Source organism: Phoca vitulina, unplaced genomic scaffold (assembly GCF_004348235.1).
Source record: "Phoca vitulina isolate PV1807 unplaced genomic scaffold, GSC_HSeal_1.0 scaffold40, whole genome shotgun sequence".
Taxonomy (NCBI): Eukaryota; Metazoa; Chordata; class Mammalia; order Carnivora; family Phocidae; genus Phoca; species Phoca vitulina.
This window is the reverse complement of record NW_022589743.1, coordinates 1,630,385-1,653,320: the sequence shown is the minus strand read 5'-3', so window position 1 is coordinate 1,653,320 and position 22,936 is coordinate 1,630,385. Positions and strand designations below refer to the sequence as shown.

Here is a 22,936-nt window from a genome sequence, read left to right as displayed (position 1 = left end):
TGATCAAACCCAAGGAGAAGAAAATGGGAGATCCAGGAGGGCCCCAGCATGATTTCAGCCCCATGAGACACTATTGGTTTCTATTTTAATAGTATAAGCGGTGGGTAAATGTTAATCAGACTGAAATAGTCCTGGAGCTTCTTTGGAATCCATTTACTGGAGTGAAACCCCACTCTCTCAGGGCGGCCCTCACCATGCATGCTGCTTCCGGGTTCCTTCGAGCCCCGCTCTTTAAGATAGGGAGGAAAGCTTTAGGAAGAAGTGCAAATTATCTGTGAAGATTGTTCTGACAGCAGAATGGGTACTTTCTTTCATTTTATATTCTCCCTTATTTGCGACATTTTACTCTAATCTCCAGGAAGGAATAAAAGATGACTTAATTGTATTAAGACAACATATGCTTTCCTCTATTTATAGACTTCTGTCTTAAAGAAGGAAATGTGTATGTGTGTGTGTGTTTGTATGTATATAGATATACAGACATACTTATGTATGTATGAATATGTATATACACACATCCTTTGGTTTTTGATCTGTTAGTTCATGTAAAACATCAACAAAATATAATGTTCTATGCCAAAAAGGTGGTAAAAAAATGTGATTTATATCTACACATTCCAAAGCATCATATTGCAGATCTTTATCAAGCATTCTAGGTTATGTCTATACAACCTAAGCAAAGCGAACAGATAGATACAAGCCATTTAGTGAATTTGAGTCACCTCTACTTACAAAACAGAATTTTCTCTTGCTTCAAACATCCACACATACAGGTTGGCCCCCGATTCTTGGACACTAATGCTCTATTTAGTTGGGTGTTAGGTTTACCAAAATCTGGAGAGACACAGCTTGTTTTCTGGAGAAATCTCAAAACACTCTTGGGTTTGCCTGTAATTTTTATATTAATAATGGTGCAAGCAGCTGCTTCTAAAATTCTGTGCAGCTTTGGAGTTGTTAGGTTATTTAGGTGATAAAAAGTCCCATGGATGCTATTCTTTGAGTGTGGAAAAGTAGAACTCTTCCAATTGTTTGTTCGGTGAGGTATTCTCTAAATGCAAGGCTTTCTGAGTATTTAGGTAGAGAGAGTATTCATGGTCAAATACAAGACCTCTTTATGGAAGTTTGCCTGAGCGTGCACAAGATGGAACAAATTCAGAAAGCTTCTGTCGTCTTCATCACGGTCTCCTGTATGCCACACACAGGAGTGGACAGTAGGGAAAAGAAAATGACCGTTAAATTTTCAAATATATGATTTATTTGGAATAAAATGTTCCAATTTTCCCTAAAAATAGGTAACAGAAGACTAGTTAGTGATCTTTATTTACTAAGTCAGACATTAACCACCCAAATCAGGGAACTATATAAGAGCACTGAATAAGAAGTCAGAGGAAAAGGATGCTGGTCCATGCTTTACTGCCTCTAACTCTATGATCTTGGGCAAGTCAAGTAATGTCTCTAAGCCTTAGTTTTCTCATCTGTAAAATAGGGTTGATTATCATGTTGGCTAACTAATAAAACTATACAATAATATGTGTTGAAACTAAACAATATAGGGCATTATTATGATGATTAGGATAGTTGGTAAGTGAGCAAGTGAACATTTTGCTGTGCAAAACTGGAACTGGTTCCTTTCAGGGCAGACTCTTCAACTTTAGGTTTTCCATTGAAATCCATACAAGACTTAAAAAGTAGCAAAACCAAGAGCTAAATATATCTCATGGAAAAATAAACAAAAATGTCTGCTTCTTCTATTCTTGGTTTAGAAATAAAAGTCTACATGGAATTAGCGCTGTTTTAAGTGGAGACTAGAATGCATTTTAGTCACACCTGTGCACCGTCTACACACACACTCACTCACCGGACATAACTGCCTGCAGCATTTCCATTATAACACATGCAAATGCATTCGCCACACTCTGCAGGAAGTTATTTCTCTCCATGGGAGTGCTAAAGACTTTACAGACTTTTTGCATCATTTTAACTGCCCAATCCATGCAGTATAGTTCTTTCTCACACACCTGATTTAGATATAAGAAGAGTAATGGTAAAGCTTCATGTGAAGAAAACTGTAGAATTTGAAAATGGTATTGACAATGATGGTTTATGACTTTACATAATTTATTACACATGACATCATATTGAGTTTATAAGTGGGAAATGCTCTTACATCTAATTCTCCTTTCCTTTCAAATGGTACAATTTTAGTGGAAAAAAAGTGTGATGTAAATAAAAGCTCTGTCCAAGATTATCATGGCATATTATTCATTAATGTAAGAACTAATATTTCAAATAATTGTTAAACATATCAAAAATAAGACTTCTGCTCATTCATTCATTCAGTTATTATTTATTGAGCAGATGCTAAGAGCTGGAGAAACAATGGTTAAGCCATAAAAACAGGGCCTCTATTTTCCAGAAATCCAATAAGGGTGACAAACAGGCAATTTTAATAGGCAAGAGAACTATGGTCTTATCAACTCTCCACCTTCAGAGTTGTAGGGAATATTTATCTATTATTTAAAAGATAAAATATTTAGGGATGCCTAGGTGGCTCAGATGGTTGGGCGTCTGCCTTTAGCTTAGGTCATGATCCCAGGATCCTGGGATCAAGCCCTGTGTCTGGGCTCTCTGCTCAGCAGGGAATCTGCTCCTCCCTCTCCCTCTCCCCCCGCTCCCCCCGCTGGTGCTCTCTCTCTCTCCCCTCTCTCGCTCACGCTCTCAAATAAATAAATAAAATCTTTAAAAAATAAAATAAAGGACAAAATATTTAAAGATTACATGTTAATAGTTAAAGCTGGCCAAAAGGAAAAAGGTTTATTTACTAACATTCTAAATGGCCAATTTAATTCACATAGCCAAATAATATACAGCATGAAAATAAACCCTATAGTAGTGTAACATTTAGTTATAATGTAAACCTGACAGGAAAGATTTGTTGACTATGTATTATGTGTAAGGCACTGTTCCAGGCACTATGAAAGAAATAAGTCACTCAGGCGCCCCTAATGTTTTATTTTGAAAAACATTTTAACTATACAAAAGTGGAGATAATAGTATAGTGAACCTCTAATATCCATTCCCCAGCTTCAGCAATTACCAATCTTGTCTCCTCTCTACTACCATTTACTTTCACATCCTCTCCCTGCTGCCCAATGATTATTTTGAAGCAAATCATAAAAGCTGTTTTTTTTTTTTTAAAGATTTTATTCATTTATTTGAGAGAGAGAGAATGAGAGAGAGCGAGTACATGAGAGGGGGGAGGGTCAGAGAGAGAAGCAGACTCCCTGCTGAGCAGGGAGCCCGATGCGGGACTCGATCCAGGGACTCCAGGATCATGACCTGAGCCGAAGGCAGTCGCTTAACCAACTGAGCCACCCAGGCGCCCATAAAAGCTGTTTTTAATGGAATTTTAAAAAAAGAATATAACTCAGCAGAGCTGTATAATGAAAATTTGGACATTAAGTGGGGAGAGGTTAATATAAGGAATGATTCCAAGTATGATCTTATATTATATATATTTAAAAATTTTTAAATATACATAAAATATACGCTTAAATACTTATTCTTTCAAAATGTTTTGAACATATTTCAGTTCCTTCAGGACAGCTCCCTGGTAGGTCAACTATAATGTTAAACAACTTGCTAGAGAAAAACTTGGTTTTTACTTACCAAAGCCAAAAAGACTATCAGCTTTGCCAGTTCAATGGCCCGTCCATTCACAGCTTTACTAGCCATGAAAGTGAAACAGATGTTGTTCCCACTTAGGATTAGGAGACGTGCATTATTCTCTAGAAGCCACTCACGGGGAACCACTTTTATTAGAGGAAGAACAGTTATTTAGTGAGAAATTACATAATAGCTCTAGTAAACATCATTAAGTACATGCAGTATTATATTACCTTATTGGAAATACAACTAGAGCCAAGGGAAAAGCACAGAAAAAGTGCTTTAGTTTTGTAATTACTGCATTCAACCAGAGATAGAGATTACTGCCAAGTTATAGTGGTTTTTACAAATGTCCTAGCAATATAGTCAAAGCATTTCTCCTACACATATATCAAAAGGCAAGGTAGTCTAATTCTGTATAAGGAAAGAAACCTTATAAACTTTAGAATCTAAAGGATTCTGCAGGAATGGAAAAAATTTTTTTCCATCTGTGCCAGCAGGAGAGGGCTTTCTTCTTATACAACCTAGGAGGTTGTTTGTGAGAATTTGCAAAATGGAAATAACTGAGCTATTTAAATGTGAAACTTTCAAATAATAATAAATATATATTTATTGGCAATTGGAGGAAAGGAAGTTGATTATATGCATTCTCTTCAAACATATACCAAACTCTTTAAATATTTTAGAACATTTAGTGATTTCGAATAGGCAATTCATTTGTTACCTATAGAATTATCCTTACAATTTTATAACTGTATTCTAAGAATATATTTCTACTACTCTGTGTGGTAAATATGTACTTTTACCTGATAGTTCATCTACAAGACTGATAACATCATCTGCTGTCCACTCTTTGGTGCTTGTGTCATACAGTAATTTAATAGCATCAGCCAAACCTTTCAGACTGGATTCATCTGTAGGTCCTTCTATCATTTTCTGCCAAACCACCTGTCCTGGATAATTGAAACAAAAACTAGGCTATGACAGAACAGTTGGCTTTGTAATAAAGACTTCATGGATTGTTTAAAAAGGAAACTGGATTGCATTATAGAATCCCATTTGCTTATATATGCTACTTTCATAATGAAAAGTCAATTCCAGGGGCGCCTGGGTGGCTCAGTCGTTAAGCGTCTGCCTTCGGCTCAGGTCATGATCCCAGGGTCCTGGGATCGAGCCCCACATCGGGCTCCCTGCTCAGCGGGAAGCCTGCTTCTCTCTCTCCCACTCCCCCTGATTGTGTTCCCTCTCTCGCTGTGTCTCTATCAAATAAATAAATAAAATCTTAAAAAAAAAAAAAAAAGTCAATTCTGATAACAGTATAAGTGTGACTGTCTCTGACTGATGTGATGCAGTTTAGCAACAATTGCTACATGAAGTAAAGAAAAGGTAGTTTCGCCAAGTAGAATAGTGCTTCTAGTTCAAAGATAATGCTATGCCTGTAACAAAAATTATAATAGGGGCTCCTGGGTGGCTCAGTCGGTTAAGTGTATGCCTTCGGCTCAGGTCATGATTGGGCCCTCTGCTCAGCGGGGAGCCTGCTTCTCCCTCCCCCACCACCCCGCTTGTGCTTTTCTCTCTTTGTCAAATAAATAAATAAAATCTTTTAAAAAATTATAATAGGCAATTGATGTAATCGTACTAAAATCAAATGAAATCTATCGATATCCTTCCAAAAAGAGAACATGCTGTATTTGAGTATCTTCCAAATGTTAAATATATCAAAACACAGTAATCCAGCCAATTTTTGAATATTTACCTATGACCAATTCTCTTTGTGAATTACACAAAACAAAATTTGATCCCAGATCGGCTTCCTGCTGCTACTTTAAACTGGTTACCTCCTGACATAGGCAATGTGAACCAAAGAACTGTACGCTAATTTTAACATTAATCTAAGCAAAACTTAATTAGAAAGGCAAAAAAATGCACATAATCATACTATGCACCCAAAATTAAGTAAAACATCAATTTAACTACTACTGTGCTTTACAGACACTATTATTCCCTTCCAGCAGCAAACATAATCTTGAGGTAAGGTAATGTTTAGAAATGAAAAGTAGTGATTTTTAGGTATACCAGAGATGATAGGAATATATTTGGTAATGGCCTGCAGTCTTGAAGTTTAAGTTATGCATAAGCTAATGTAGTGTACATCTATGAAATCATGAAACACAGTTTAATCATTAGGAATGAGGAAACTGAGCAGGTACAAAAAGATATGTTTCCTAAAGTAGAGGTAATTAACGTTTTGTAACATACATCCCTAAAAAATGTATGCTCACCATCTTGAGGAGATATTGGTCCAAAGATGATATACAATAATCTTGCCTGATTCACCATTGGCCATGGTTTTAATATACGTGTCAACCAAAAAGCAGAATCACTTTGATGTGTCCAGTGATCAAGCAGGACGCTCCTACAGAACAGTCTGATCCTTAACTCCAGTTTTCGGGCACTTCCTATGAACACAAAAGAATTGTAAACCATTCTTCCTAGAAAGGCTGATGTGCACATTGGATATGCACACAGTGGATGTGGTCAGTGATAGACATCTGTAATATACTTTGTACGGAAAGTATTATTTCATTTTCCTCTGTAAAAATTTTAGATTATCAAGGGACTATTTTTTAAACAATTTTATTGAGATATACTTTACACCTCATACAATCCGGTGGTTTCAGTATATTCACAGATGTGTACAGCGAGCACCAAGTCCATTTAGAACATTTTCATCACCTCAGAAAGAAATCCTGTTCTCTTAGCTATCACCCCCCATCCCTCCATTCTTTACCATCCCTAGACTTATGCAACCAATAATCTACCCTCTGTCTCTAAAGATTTCCTTTTTCTGGACTTCATACGAATGAAATCATATAGTATGTGGTCTTTTGTGACTGATTTCTTTCACTTAGCACGTTTTCAAGTTTCATCCATGTTATGGCATCTATCAGTACTTCCTTCATTTTTATGGCCAAATAATATTCCATGGCATAGATATACCTCATTTTGTTTATCCATTCACCCGCTGATAGACATTTGGGTTGTATCCACCTTTTTTTTTTTTTTTTTTTTAAATTTTATTTTATTTATTTATTAGAGAGCGAGCGAGAGAGAAACAGCATGAGAGAGGAGAGGGTCAGAGGGAGAAGCAGGCTCCCCGCTGAGCCGGGAGCCCGATGTGGGACTCGATCCCAGGACCCTGGGATCATGACCTGAGCCGAAGGCAGTCGCTTAACCAACTGAGCCACCCAGGCGCCCGGGTTGTATCCACCTTTTGGCTCTTACAAATAATGCTGTTATTAAGATTTGTGTACCAGTTTCTGTGTGGACATATGTTTTCATTTCTCTTTCGGATATACCTAGGAGTGGAATTTCTGGGTCATACAGTAACTCTAAGTTTAGTCATTTGAGGAACTGCTAGACTACTTTCCAAAGTGGCTGCACCATCTTACATCCCGACCAGCAATGTATGAAGGTTCCAATTTCTCCATATTTTCACCAACACTTGTTGTTATCTGACTTTTTGATTTTAGCCGTCCTAGTGGGTATGAAGTAGTACCCTGAGTTTGTTTGTCTTTTTTAACAGACTTATTGAAATATATATAATTTACATACCAAAAAATTCACTCATTTAAAGTGTATAATTCAATAGTTTACAATCTATAATATTATTGGGGTGCCTGGCTGGCTCAGTCAGAAGAGCACGTGACTCTTGAAGTTGAAGTTGTGGGTTCATGCCCCATGTCAGGTGTAGAGATTACTTAAATAAACTTAAAAAAATCTATTATATTATTAATTTTTAAAAATTGTGGTAAATATATTTATTTATACATATATAGATATATATAACACAAAGTTTGCCATCTTAATCATTTTTAAAGTGTACGATACAGTGGCATCACTTAATTCACAATGCTGTTCAACCATCACAACTGTTTATTTCCAAAACTCTTTATCACCTCAAACAGAAACTCTATAACCATTAAGCAATAACTCCCCATTTCCCTCTGCCCCAGTTCCTGATAACCTCAAATCTGCTTTCTGTTTTAATGAATTTGCCTGTTTGAGATACCTCAGTTAAGTGGAATCACAATATTTGTCCTTTGTTGTCTGACTTATTTCACTTAGCATGTTTTCCAAGTTCATCCATTTTAGCATGCATCAAAGGTTCTTTCCTTTTTATAGCTGAAAAATATTCCATTGTATGAAGAGACCACATTTTGTTTATCCATTCATCTATTCATTGATGAACACCTGGGTTGTTCCCAATTTTTGGCTATTGTGAATAATGCTGCTGTGAACATTGGCATATAAGTATCTTTCCAAGTCCCAGCTCTCAACACCCTTAGGAATAGCTAGGAGTGGGGCACCTGGGTGGCTCGGTCGTTAAGCGTCTGCTTCGGCTCAGGTCGTGATCCCAGGGTCCTGGGATCGAGCCCCACATTGGGCTCCCTGCTAGGCGGGAGGCCTACTTCTCCCTCTCCCTCTCCCCCTGCTTGTGTTCCCTCTCTCACTGTGTCTCTCTCTGTCAAATAAATAAATAAAATCTTAAAAAAAAAAAAAATGAATAGCTAGGAGTGGAATTGCTTGGTCATATGATAATTCTATGTTTAGCTTTTTAGAAATGGTCAAGTTGTTTTCCATAGTGGTGGCACCATTTTACATTTTTATACCATTTATGTTCTACTTACTTGTAGATAAGACAAGAGTAAATAGAAAGTCCACCAATGATCTAAGGCCGTATGAAGTAAGTACCCCTTGATGTATTAAGCCAAGTAACACAGCAACCGGAAAGGCTTTACAGAGAAAGTCTGGCAAATTGGGTCTTAAAAGATGAAGAGAGATGGTATTTTAGAAAAAAAAAAAAAATGAATAAAAGACATGAAGTAGAAATGTGTAAGAGATATGTGACACAGTGAGGAAAGTGATAAAGACTACTCTATGTCAAACTGATACAGAGAATAATGGGGAATAAATTTGAAAAAGTAGATTGGGATGAGAATGTGAAGGCCAGTATAAACAGTTTGGACTTTATTTTGATGACATCGGGCAGCCAATAAAAGGTTTGGGACATGATAAATCAATTTTGTTATTGTTTCATTGGGCTTCTAATCTGCTTTTTTGATCCATAATTTGTTTCATAATGAAATATCTCAAGCTGTCAGAAAAGCAGAGATACTATAACAAATATTGTGTACCAGTCACTTAGCTTTGTCAAAGCTTTACTTTTTGCTATATTTGCTTCAGATTTTTTTTTTAAAGATTTTATTTATTTCTTTGACAGAGAGAGACATGGGGAGAAAGGGAACACAAGCAGGGGGAGTGGGAGAGGGAGAAGCAGGCTTCCCGCAGAGCAGGGAGCCCGATGCGGGGCTCGATCCCAGGAACCTGGGATCATGACCCGAGCCGAAGGCAGACGCTTAACGGCTGAGCCACCCAGGTGCCCCTATTTGCTTCAGATTTTTAAAAAAATAAATAAAACATGGGGCGCCTGAGGGGCTCAGTCGTTAAGCGTCTGCCTTCGGCTCGGGTCATGATCCCAGGTTCCTGGGATCGAGCCCCGCATCGGGCTCCCTGCTCTGCGGGAAGCCTGCTTCTCCCTCTCCCACTCCCCCTGCTTGTGTTCCCTTTCTCCCCATGTCTCTCTCTGTCAAAGAAATTAATAAAATCTTATAAATCAATCAATCAATCAATCAAACAAACAAACAAACATAGGTAGGGTTACAGCTTCTTGTATATCACTCCCAATCCTCTTTCCCTTCATCCTTAGAGGTAATTACCATCTTGAATTTGGGTTTTGACCCTCTTGTACTAGTCAGGGTTCTCCAGAAAAACAGAACAAACAGGATGTGTATATATACACGGAGAAGAATTTATTTTGAGGAATTAGCTCACGAGATTGTGGAGGCTTGGCAATCCAAAATCTGCAGGGTATGCTGGCAGACTAGAGACCAGAGAAGAGTTTCAGTTCAAATCCAAAGGCAGTCTGCTGGTAGAATTTTTTCTTGCTTGGGAGGTCAGTCTTTATCTATTAAGGCCTTCAAGTGATTGATGAGCCCTACCCATGTTATGGAGGGTAATCTGCTTTACTTAAAGTTTACTGATTTAAATGTTAATCTCATCTAAGAAATAACTTCAGAGAAACATCTAGAATAAAGTTTGATTAAATATCTGGGTACTGTGGCCCAGCCAAGTTGACATACAAACTTAACTATCACATCTCCCAACTAAATTCTTATATTTTTTAATATATGTATATTAACCATAAAGAATACATAGAATCATTTTACATGTTTTTAATTGGTATATAAATAGTATCATGTGGAAAATACCCTTTGGTTACCTTTTTCTCAACTTACATTTTGAGATTTATCCATATTAATATATGTGGCTTTAGTTCATTCATTTTAACTACAATGGTTTTAACTGTATGGATACTTAATTCATTTATCCATTCTCCTGACGATGAGCATTTATTTAGATTGTTTGCAGTTTTTCATGGTTACATGCTGTAATGCTCATTCTTATACAGGTCTCCTTATGCACACTGTGGAAGTATCTCAGAGTGAAATTGCTAGATTGCAGGATTCCATAATTTTAAAAATATGAAGTATTTCATATATATATATATATATATAAAGGTTTAAAGAATACTATAATGAACACCTTTGTATCCTCCATCCAGTCTTAATTAATAAAATATTATTAATACAGCTGAGCCCTCTGAATACTTCTTTCTCTAATCACATGCCATGTTTGCCTCACAATCTAATTCAGTGTTTATCATCCCCTTACATTTCTTTGTCCTTTTACTACATATGGATGTCATGATTTTCTTTTAAATATACTTTTGAACTCTGCTTTTTTCTATTTTTTTTTTTTTTTTAAGATTTTATTTATTTATTTGACAGAGAGAGACACAGCGAGAGAGGGAACACAAGCAGGGGGAGTGGGAGAGGGAGAAGCAGGCTTCCCGCCGAGCAGGGAGCCCGATGCGGGGCTCGATCCCAGGACCCTGGGATCATGACCTGAGCCGAAGGCAGACGCTTAACGACTGAGCCACCCAGGCACCCCCCTTTTTTTCTATTTTAATATCTGTATAATATTATCTGTGAATTGTAGTTTTTTTACCTGGTTTGCTGCAGACAACGGTCTGCATCTTGCGGGAGAGATTAGTCAGCTCACATAAGAAGATATATACACGATGGCACTCGAGTTCATCCCAACCTGCTGTTAAGGTCTGAGAATAATAAAATAAAGGAAACATTACGGATGTTCAGACCATCAAATCAAAATGTTAAGTCACTGCTAGCTTATGAGCATAACTGCTGTAGCACATGATTGAGGTGATGTGCAACTTTTATCCATTATGGAATGTTCAGATTAATAAGAAAATTTACATAAACAAATCCTAGAAATGCTCCAAAACTCAGTTTCTTTTTGGTTGTAAAGGGAGTATCCTTTCAAATGGTACCGAATCCTGAACTCTGACAGTGTGGGTAAAGTAACAAAGGCCAAAATCCTAGAACACAACATTAGATATCTGACTCACAACCATACTGTGGTTTAGTTTTCAACAGAATCCCTTTGAGGTCCTCTAGTTACCATTTATGATATTGCTTACAAATGATAATGATCTCATCTTTTGGTTTTTTTGTTTTTTTTTTTAAAGATTTTATTTATTTATTTGACAGAGAGACATAGCGAGAGCAGGAACATAAGCAGGGGGAGTGGGAGAGGGAGAAGCAGGCTTCCCGCAGAGCAGGGAGCCCCATGTGGGGCTGGATTCCAGGACTCCAGGATCATGACCTGAGCCAAAGGCAGACGCTTAACGACTGAGCCACCCAGGCGCCCGATAATGATCTCATCTTAATGTGACAATTATGAGCATTTACTAATAACATTTTGATGTGAACGAGCAAAAATTTTTTATTAGGACAAAGTTTAATAATTATCTTTGAGCCAACCAGAATGTACAGTTAAACATACATGAAAAGGAAATTCAAATGGTATGCCACTCTAGTTAGACTTTGAAAAGGTTGATTAATCATACAAATTTTTCTTAAAACAGTTGAACTGGATTTTAGTAGTTTAAGAATTAATCTCATTCTCTGTGGAAGGACATAGAAGAAACTGCTAACAACAGTTACTTCTGTTGAAGTCAACTCAGTGGACCAGAGACAGGCCTTGATGGTAGAGTTACTTTTCATTTTATACAAGTTTGTACCTTTTGAATTTTATATAAATATATGTGTTTATATTACCTGTCCTTCCTCCCCCAAAAGCAAAAATCTATCTTAGAAGAGGGATGGTAGGAAGGCAAAAACGTACCTGTAAAAACATGCCATAACATGGTAATCCTAAACATTGGATAGGAGTTGCACAGCCATTGAATTTAAAACAGGAAACCTGTAAAGAGAACAACTATTAATTCCTCTTTTTCAGTGGAACTCTACAACGACTGGACATTGAAATTTAATGGAAATATGCAAGAATTTTTCAGTATTAATTGAAAATAACTAAAATGCTAAATAATTAGCATTGTGTTACATAGGTAAGATCACAAAAGAAATATAAAACAGTCTATCTTAAAGGAGTTCATAAATACATGCATGTGAAATTATTTTGATCATTCAGGTTAGAATATACATAAATGTTAAAATGACTAAATATACACTGTATCAGATACTGTGAAAGCAGAAACAAGATAAATTTGGGAATGATCAAAACAGCTTCTGAAGCATGTGAAAAATGCATTGTCTTAAAGTAGGATTCAAATATAAGAAATGAGAGGTGACCTGGGTGGCTCAGTCATTAAGCATCTGCCTTTGGCTCAGGTCATGATCTCAGGGTCCTGGGATCGAGTCCCGCATCGGGCTCCCTGCTCCACGGGAAGCCTGCTTCTCCCTCTCCCACTCCCCCTGCTTGTGTTCCCTCTCTCGCTGTGTCTCTGTCAAATAAATAAAATCTTTTTTTAAAAAAAATATAAGGAATGAAAAAGATAGGAAAGATAGGTGAGGGGAACAATAAGGACAAAATTGTATAGTGGTAGGAATAAAAAGCTTTATGTGGGAAGAAAGATATGACATGCTTAACTGGGCTCAATGTAGTAGGGAGTAAGGTTGCATTGTCAGGAAGAGCCCTAAATACCAGCTACAGACTTTAGACCTTATCTTGCTGAAATTGAGTAGCTACTGAAAGATTTTTTAAGTAAGAAAATTAACTCAATGAAAAGGATGCTTTAGGAAGAATAACCTGGATTCAGCATACAGAATGTCTTGGGAAGTAAAGAAATAGATGCAGAAAGATCATCTGAGAAGCTGCTGTAATAATATAGACCTGAACTCAGTGCAAATACTGACATGAAAAAAAGCTAATGCATCAGAAACAGTTTGCATACTACTGAGTGTAGAACTGAACCATCAGTGCTGGATGTATGTTTGAGTTTGTATATAGTGAAACTCAAAACTTACACAGAGATTATGCCTAAACACATGGATACACATTCAAGTCATAAATCATCATAAACATTTTATTTTATTTTTAAAATGTTTTAAAGATTTATTTATTTATTTTAGAGAGAGTTAGAGAGAGAGTGTGTGCATGTGTGCGTGGGAGGGTAGAGGCAGAGGGAGAGGGAGACAGAATCTCAAGCAGACTCCCCGTTGAGCGCCGAGCCTGGTACAGAGCTCAGTCCCACGACCCTGAGATCATGACCTGAGCTGAAACCAACAGTCAGACGCTTAACCAACTGAGCCACCCAGACGCTCTCAAAAGTTTTGTTATTTTAATATTAAAAATACTTTCCTATGTTTTCATACATTTATAAACAGTAAGATTAACATTCAGAAATTATTTCATTTTAATAAAATATCTAAAACACTTTAAAACAGCCTCAGGACTCTCGTGTAGGATAAAAAATACTTTTATACTCTGATAAATCTAATAAACTTGAATGATATTCTTAGGTATACATAAAAATTGTTTTATGATAAGTAAAAGACTACTACATTTTGGTGTTTTATAATCTCTGGGTACTTGGTATAGTATTAGATTATCATCAATCAATTATTAGTACTAATTCATGAAATTCTAATAATTGAAGATGGATCTAAAATGAGTGTAAGATATTAATAAAAAATATCTTTACTAGAAATCAAGACTGTGAACCAACTGAGAAGTGTGATCTTACTTCTGCCAGTATCTTGTGAATGTACTTTAGTCTTTCCCTCGTGGGTAGCAGCAACGTACATCTTTTAAATAGCAGACCTGAGAATGTAAAGAGACACATGAAAAAAATGACAATACAATTAATGTAAGAGTACCTGTAAAGTACAGCATAACATTTCCTTGAAAGTCAAGTATGGTAAATCACAGTGGACTGTGAGCTGATATGGTTCTGAAGAGGAAGTTTGGGAGCAAGGGTACCAAACACTTACAATGTATGGTGTTTACCAAGTAACTGTGATGTCCACTAAGTGGTATAAAATCTTACAGAAATGATGAAATTGATGTTATAAGACAGATATTGAAAGTATTTAGATTTAAAAAGATATAACAACAGACACAAAGATACACTAGTGGAACTGTCTCTTTATTCTATAGAAAACAGATTCAAATAGTTCTTGAAATTAACATGTTCACAAAGGAAAATGCTTTAAGAGCTTTTAATGTAAAACATGGAAAGAATGAGAAAAGCGATTTTGTATTCCTTTCTCCATATAAAATTTTTTTAAAATCATAAGTACTTAAAATTTCAGAGGTTAGAAGTTATTTTCACTCACAGAAAGTATCCAGTTTGGATGAAATATCCATTTCTTCCTTCAAAGATATCCTTTTATGGGGCATACATGTTAAGAATGTATAGAATTTTGTGTTCAGATATTTTAAAAAAGAAAAAAAACCAGTGTGACATATAACTTGAACTACAGTGACAGAAGTGTATGATTTGTTTCCTCTAACTTCATGTGTTCTGTTTTCCTAAAATGGCAATACATTGTTAACATTCCTATAAGGGCAATGTTTTCCTTACACTAAAAATAAGATATATGGTAGGAAAATAAATACCTGAATATCATGAATTTCTCCATTTTTATCTTCTCTGCATTTACTTTTTTTTTTTTTTTAACATATATGATAGCTGCTTTATATAATTCTGTAGAATCTATGGGAATCCAATTTATTTTTAGAAGTTGCTATGTTTGGACAACACATGACCAGAATTGAGTTTGAATATAAGCCCTCCTTATTTTTGTACATAAAAAGACATTTTCAGTGTTTGGTTTTTAAGCTGAGTTCTTTTCCTTTCATGTTTTGGCATCCAGTCCCATGGCAGATCATAGCTGGGGAAGTGTAAGCTATAATTGCATGCTGGTTGCTTTTTCTAATGTAAAACTCCTATTTTTAAGGATTGCAATTTACCATAAAAACCAATACTGGCTGACTTATTTATTTTTTTAACACAGGTGCTCTGCTATACCCTTTAGAGACCAACTTTTAAAATTTCTTCCTACTAAAATAGAGTCAGATGTAATGTTCTTTTCACACTGGCCATCTGCGCTGTCTTGTATGAAGAAGCAAATTAAAATTTTTAATCTTCAGAGCACAGAATTCTGAAAATGTTATTTTAATGTCTGAAAACAAGAACGGATCAGATAGGAATGGCAACATGAGAAAATGGTAAGTACATCAAACATTTACCTAAAGAATCAGTCATAAGCCAGGTGTCTGCACCAAAACTAAATGGAAGGTTGAAATCATTACATGAATAAAACTGTTTTTAAAAGCTGGCTATTAAGATCAATACATATTTGTATTTTTCACTGAATTATCCAAATAATTATCTTAATGCTTTTTTGCTTCTTTGAGCGACTGAGTCTTGGTCAGGGAGAAAAAAAAAATTCTTTCAGGTCAAAACCAAAAAATAAGCTCTTTTACTGTACCACTTATTCTGCAACTAAGGATGTTTGAAAAAAGATATTTACAATGACATGTAGCAAAAAGTCTTGCTATATTCTGTTACAGGCTTTACTAAGTCTAATCACAAATACTGAAACCAATAACGCTGTAATCAGATTACATACCTTTCATTTAATCTTATTAATCTAAATATAATAGTAATTTTATTAATATTATCAAATATACTTTTATGTATTTACACATGGATATAGTCTTATTTTATTATCTTAAAGCTAGGCATCGTTGGACTACTAAAAGGTAATAATTATTTAACTTCACTATTATGCCTTTATTTAAAAATTGAAAACATCACCTTAATTTTTGGTTTTATTGCTATGCTTCGGTTAATTATAAGGTAGTTTCATAATTAAACTGGTGCCACTAGTCAAGTCAAAATTAGAATTTTATTTCAGCACAAAATTAGAATCTTATTTCAGCACATCAATGAATGGGGTGAAAGACATAGATGATTATAAATCAAGGGAAGAGATTATATGGAATTTCCTTTGATAATTTATTATAGCATAATGATTTATTAGTAAATGTGTGGAGTACTTAAGAAAAGCACATTGTTTCTGATAAGAGAATAAGTGATCTTCCACAATAATGTGTTTACATTTCTTTTCAATTTTAAGGACTAGATTATGGTTGAAAGAGAAAAGAAGTTTAGAAATAAAACTCATTAGATCCACAGGAAGTGAAGCATTGAAAATACATCAATTTCACTGGTAAGCCACCTAGACAATAAGCAAAGGTGACACTGTATGCACATGAATCACAAGGACTGATACTTTAAAGTGCATTCTCTCATCTTTAAAGATACGTATAAGGGACTATTATGGGAAAGTCTTCACACTGAAGAATAAAAGCATCATAGAAATAGGTACATTTTAAGAAATATCCCATTTCCCACAGGCCTTACAGAATTGTTTAATAAAATCCCCTTAATTAAGTGTAGTTTTTTACTTGTTACAATTCTCATTACATAAATTACCTAGAGATCTGTAATGTTCCAGTATGGCAGAGTCTTGTCTCTTGCTAGGCAGCTCAAGGTTATGAAAATCCTGTAGTAAAAGTCTTTTGCTTCCTGACGAGGTTGAAATATAATTAATAATGTGCTGGCTGACTGTTTTGGACACCATGCTTAGCATGCTGATATCCTTCACTACCAAAAGAAATATATATACATATATATATGAACAGCTTAATTATAAGAACATCATTATTATTACAATCTATTAACTTATAAGTTAGCTCATTAATAATATACTAAATAATAAAATATATAAAAAAGTGGGGAAACGGGGGAAAATCTTAAAATTGTTTTAAATCTCCTGTTCAATGAATTGGAAATATTTAGGGATGTAACAGTCAAATTACCATGTTGTTATAATTAGAGGCATGCTTTAAAGAGTTTGAGTGTCATACTTTCTTCATTGTACCTCTTACCTAACAATGATGAAACTTTAGAAAATAAACATAATGTAAATACCATTAATATTCTAGCAGAGCCTAAGATGACAAACTAGTTCTTGAGGGGGGGAAAAAATATTCAAGTGTTTATATAGCCTACTCATAGTTCCCAGACCTCACCTGACAAATATCTTAAGATTATTTGGAATATTTCCAATGGCAAGGCTTTAAAATTTCCAAGCGTTGATAAGGGCTGAGAATCTGAGCCAAGGGTGTTGGAAAAAGAGCTGCTGGATCGACGATTACTACGTCTATATTTCTGGTTGGGAATCAAAGTGAAACTGGTATTTACTCTAGATGCCATCCTTTTTCTTATCTCATGAATTTATCCTGGTTAGAAAAATAAAATACAAGAGACAAAGGAGAAAGGAAATTATAGCAACAAAGAGCTGTTTTTTAAAATGAAGAAGTTCATACTTTAATGGGCAATAGCTGTCTATCTATTTACAAAACTTTTTTTTAAGTGATCTCTACCCCTATCGTGGGGCTCAAACTTATGACCCCAAGATCAAGAGTCACATGCTCTACTGACTCAATCAACCAGGCACCCCTCTATTTACAAAACTTTTAATATAATGTCCAATTTATGGAGTTCCCACCAAGAAGAGTGTATTTATTCATCTCACATGATATTAAATGCTTAAAAGTTTTTTCCCTCTTAGCCAAATATTCTAGATAAAGAATTTTAGTAGAGTAAGAGACATGTATTTGGATGAGATATAGTCTAAGAAAATATACAAAATCTTTAAAAAGTAAAAGATTTGACACAAAAAAACAATATAACAAATTCAAAACATTCAAGATCTGTCAATTAGTATGTTGTTTTTATAATCTTTACCTTCTAAAAAAATATCAAAATATCAATGTACCTTTAAAATTTTGTAGTAAAGTTTTCCTATTTCTTTAAAACTGAATACTGACATTTTCTTTGTTGGAAACAGTAAAAATAGAGATAAGAAATAGAAATTCTAAGTTTAGACCTTTTAAAATTTACGAGTTCTAAAAGATTAAGAAGATTGCAATACTATTACCAATTATGTGCTGTGCTGTATAACACAAATAAACAGTGAAATTAAAGTCTTGTAAAATTAAAAAGACTAGAATAAATAAATGAACAATGATTTTCATCCTAATTCCACTTTTGGTTACTTATAAGTCTTAGGAAGGGCCTACACAACTTGATTTTGAAGTGAACATTTCTTAGACAGAACTTATTAAAATCACTGATAATTTACTTACACCAAAAAATAATTCTTAAAAAAATATTCATAATAGGCAGTGACTTTGTGTCACTATTGCTCCAATTCAGAAAACATTGTCTTTTGTATATGTACATGTACACGTACATGTACATATACATAACTACAACTCCAATCTAAGGCTCCCTGTTTCTGAAGTAACAACTAAGACATTTCATCAAAGAGTTACAAATATATCTGACCCAAATGCATTTTCTCCTTTTGTCACAAACTTGCTAAAATCACATTGTTACTTATTCATTTAAAAGGTTACATATCAACTTAAAATTAGTTATACATTCAAAAACATGGCCAAGAAATTTAGTTCTTAGTGAAAAACATACTGTGAACCTCCTTTAAAACAATACCATAGCACTTTGTTTCAGCATTCCATGAGCACTTAAATTAGAAGCTATTTTAAAATAATCAATAAGGGCGCCTGGGTGGCTCAGTCATTAAGCGTCTGCCTTTGGCTCAGGTCATGTCCCAGGGTCCTGGGATCGAGCCCCGCATCGGGCTCCCTGCTCGGCGGGAAGCCTGCTTCTCCCTCTCCCACTCCCCCTGCTGTGTTCCCTCTCTGGCTATGTCTCTCTCTGTCAAAAAAATAATAAATAAAATCTTTTTAAAAAATAAAATAACCAATAAAATTACACAAGTAACATATCCCATGTCAAAAAGTTTATAAAATACAGCAAAACAAAAAGAAGACAATTAAATTCACTTATAAACACTTTGGTTTATATCATTCCAGAATCATATATATATATATATATATATATACAACTATATAGAGAATATATATATATATTCTAACAAAAAAAATCACTGTTCATACTATTTTGTAATCTGCTTTTTTCAACTGTAATTGTAAGTAAAACTAATTTCTTTTCATGCCAATAGATACTTCTACAAGTATATATATTTTAAAGGCTGCATGTAAATCTACCAAATGGAAGAATGTTGATTTATTTAATCCATGAGGTTGTTTTTAACTTTTCACAGTAGGCACTTTAAAGCATTTTCATTGTAATAAAATTACAAAACTGGCCTAGGATTTGTCCTGTCTCTGAGGAACGTGTCAAGTGAGACTTGGGTGGGGCCTGTGGGCTCTTCACAGACTCACTGACACCTGGGACCCAGGGGACTTCAGTGTGTCAACCACTGAGTGTGTATATTTAAACCTCCGAGAATTACAACGCATTGGGCCCGTTCTTTTAACACCGAAGTCTCCTCTTATAATTCCTTATTTTCCTCACTCAGACCTGGACGCTTTGGGGGGAATGCAGGCTTTTCTGAAAATCCTGAAGGTGTAATCCCAAACTATTTCGGGTTTTCTCCCCCCCTCCCCCAAGAGAACGAGAATCACTGACCAAAATAATAGTAATAAAATGTTTCCATGCCTCCGTTCCACCCTACTCGTTACTGACTGTGAAAGGCTTTGAGGGCCTTCTTGGCTGAACTTCCCCCCCCTTCCAGAGAAAACCGTCCAACAGCAATTCACCGCGATTTCTATTTTGTTCCAACCTAAGAAAACCCTTAAAAGAGACCCACCACATCTGCTCGGGTATTGGCCCCAAACACCTCCAGAGAGGTAAACCAGGGACACCATAAAGCATAAACTGGCCGATACAAGAATCCAACCACATGGTGATGCATTTTTTACCCCCTTCAGTCCATGAAAAGATGAAACTATCTCAAGAAAGTACTGGGGAAAAAAAAATCTCTTTTTACCACAGATTTTGACAGTTTTCCGGCTAAGGAATCACAGGCAAATGGGATTTAGTTGTTCTGCCCCACCATCCTCAAATTTCTTAATGTTTAAAAAAGAAAATATCTCCTCAAGGTTTTCCCGCCGGCTTGAGGGCGGGTCCAGCTCCAGTCAGCTCCGGAGCTGCGTTCCCGCCTCCCAGGCGCCCCGGTGGCCTCAAGAATATTTTAGAACCCTCCCAGGAGCCCCAGCGGGAAAGAAGCCCCGCCTTCTCACGAATAGCAAGACACGCCCCCCCGCTCCCATAGTGCCCTCCTCCCTCATGAATATTTTAGAACCCTCTCAGGAGCCCCCGTAGGAAAGAGACCCCGCCTCCTCATGAATAGTAAAAGCCCGGCACCCAATAGTGCCCCCACACCATGAATAATTAACGAGGATGAGGTCCTCGGAGCCCAAACCGAGCCCAAGCTGAAGACAGGAAGGGGTGGAGCCGTTAGAGTCTGGGGGAGGGGAGGGTGCAAAGGAAGAGCCCTAACCTGGCGCTCCAGGCATCAGTTCCAAACCACTTCATTTCCTTTCAACCTAGTTTTGAGCCCGTTTTTTGTTCTCCCTGCCCCCACCTCAGAAGGGTAAGTTACAAGAGCTTTCATCAAAACTAGTGTTGGAAGAAACCTGCAAACATTCCTTTTTAAACCTATCTGGGTTCCTAGAATCAGACGAGGATTTGTGCCTCCAGCCTTCCAAGATGGAGTCCAAGACAGAACTTACTAGCTGGGCCCTCTTCCCTCGAAGATGGAAGTTCTCATTCATTTATTCATTCATTCAGTAGCTATTTATTTATTTATTTTTAAACATTTTATTTATTTATTTGACAAAGAGATGGAGAGAGAGCACAAGTAGGCAGAGCGGCAGGCAGAGGGAGAAGCAGACTCCCCGCGGAGCAGGAAGCCTGACGTGGGGCTCGATCCCAGGACTCTGGGATCACGACCTGAACCGACTGAGCCACCCAGGCGCCCCTCAGTAGCTATTTATTAAAGCCTGCTCTGGGCCAGTTACTGGAGCAGGCCCTAAGGATACAACAGAGAACAAGACACATGTATTTTCCGGCCTTAATGGAGCTTATTAGTCTAATGGGAAAGATAGCATAAACAGACAGTGTTATGGAGGAAATAAGGCAACAGAAAATAAGATGGTATGGGGGCTGCCTACTTTAAAAGGACTGGTCCGGAAGGGCCCTTTAAGGAGGTTACACTTAATTTGAGAACTAGCGGAGGAGAAGGAACCAGTCAGGAAAAGGGCTTGGGGCAAAGGGAACAGCAGGAAAGATTTTGGTACATTGTAGGGATTTGTAAGGCTGCCTGGCTGAGTTTAGTAAGTAGGAGAGTAGCATCATGGAGACCATGGAGAGGTAGGCACAGATGGGGTACAAAGGACCCTATATAAAGGCCTTAAAAGAGGCTCATTGTAGAAACCCTGTAGGCTCTATATCCTCGAGCTTTCGGGGACCCACTCCACTTTATACCCACATCCTTTATTACAATAAAATACATAAATGACTACATAACGATTGATTTTACATTTAGGATTAGTTGACATATTGTTATATTATGTAGTCACAAACATTGATTAATTTTGACTTTGTAGTTTTTTGGAGCTAGTTCTTTTTTTTCCCTATCTCAAACATTTTTTATAGCTTCATGAAGATCTCAGCCCCTAGGCAGTGGGCCAGGAGTACCTAATAGATACAAAGATTCTGAGTGGTGAGCAGTTCACATTTTATTCAAAGTGTCATGGAAAGTCATGCAGGAGTTTTAAGCAGAGAGTGATATAACCTGATTTATATCATTGAAAGATTTCTCTGGCTTTTATGTGGAGAATAAATGAGGCTGGTAGAAATAGAAGAGGGGAGATCTGTTAGGATGTTGTTGCCTGACTAGAGTAGTGGCCCTGGAGAGATAGGTTTGAGATATATTTTGGGCATAGAAGTAACTGAATTTGCTGATGTATTAGACATTGGTGGGAGAGAAAGGAAGAAGATATGAATGATTCCCAGGCTTCTGATTTTAATGAGTGGGTGGATGTTAATCCCATTTACTAAGATATGCAAGTGGGGAGGAGTGTTTCTAGCAGAAAATGAAGAGTTTAATTTTGCAGATAGTAAATTTGATGTGTCTAGGAAACATCCAAGTAGAGCTATCAAGAAAGTAGTTATCTGGAGGTTGGAAGAAAAACTCTGGGCTGGAGAGATACATTTATGGACATTCAAAGATTGGGAAAAGTAAGACCAGTTCTTAGAGCAATTCAAAAAGGAGCCTCTGGTAAAGTAAACTGCAGAAAGCCAGGAGAGAATGGAGTCGTGGAAGCTGGAAATGGAGTGCTTCAAGAATGAGGCATGGTCAGTAGTGCTGAGTGCTGCTGAGTTCCACAAGGTGTCTGTTAGATGAATACTACCGGTGCCCACTGGATTGGCAATCCAGTTGAGGGAGAAGTACTTTGGGTCCACATTGTCATTTCCCATCTCAAGAGTGTACAGTTACTTTGTCTTGCCAGCCACATCACACTCAAATCTCTATCATTTCTTCAGTGTTCTCTATTATCTCTTTCCCTCTACTTGTTCATTCATTTGTTATATTTGATCCAAGCCTACTTTCTGCCAAGCCCAGTGGTAACTGCAGGGTAAGTACAGTTTCTGCCTTCTAGTGGCTAAGGGTCACAAGCACCTGACCTGGACTAACATGTATTCTGTTCCTTCCCAAGGAGACAGACCTGCTACTCCTGTGGGGATGAGGGGTCGGGAGAATGGATGGAGGAGGTGTCTCCTTAGCAGATTTACACCTACCTCCTTGTGTTGAAACTTCCATCAAAAATGATTTACCGGGGTGCCTGGGTGGCT

At 36.6% G+C, this 22,936-nt stretch overlaps 1 protein-coding gene across 1 annotated transcript; it reads right to left on the bottom strand.

Moving 5' to 3' along the window:
• Positions 1-568: 568 nt before the first annotated feature.
• Positions 569-20,239, bottom strand: FBXO47 (F-box protein 47). The gene is made up of 11 exons (XM_032429277.1): positions 20,067-20,239; positions 17,218-17,427; positions 16,619-16,789; positions 13,859-13,935; positions 11,998-12,075; positions 10,798-10,906; positions 5,949-6,125; positions 4,473-4,619; positions 3,670-3,812; positions 1,859-2,018; positions 569-1,185 (listed from the first exon to the last, which is right to left on the bottom strand). Exons 2-11 carry the CDS (start codon positions 17,399-17,401, stop codon positions 1,073-1,075), a joined length of 1,359 nt encoding a protein of 452 aa, XP_032285168.1. The 5' UTR covers positions 17,402-17,427; positions 20,067-20,239; the 3' UTR covers positions 569-1,072.
• Between the last annotated feature and the right edge of the window lie 2,697 nt (positions 20,240-22,936).

Bases quoted from the DNA above. Each gene is read 5' to 3' on its own strand.
- FBXO47 (XM_032429277.1), bottom strand. From the start codon at position 17,401: ATGGCATCTAGAGTAAATACCAGTTTCACTTTGATTCCCAACCAGAAA. The intron at 6,126-10,797 runs GTAAAAAAACTA...TTGTGTTCATAG, and splicing joins CGTTGTCTGCAGCAAACCAG to GAAGTGCCCGAAAACTGGAG. The intron at 1,186-1,858 runs GTGAGTGAGTGT...TGTGGCATACAG, and splicing joins GCTGCAGGCAGTTATGTCCG to GAGACCGTGATGAAGACGAC.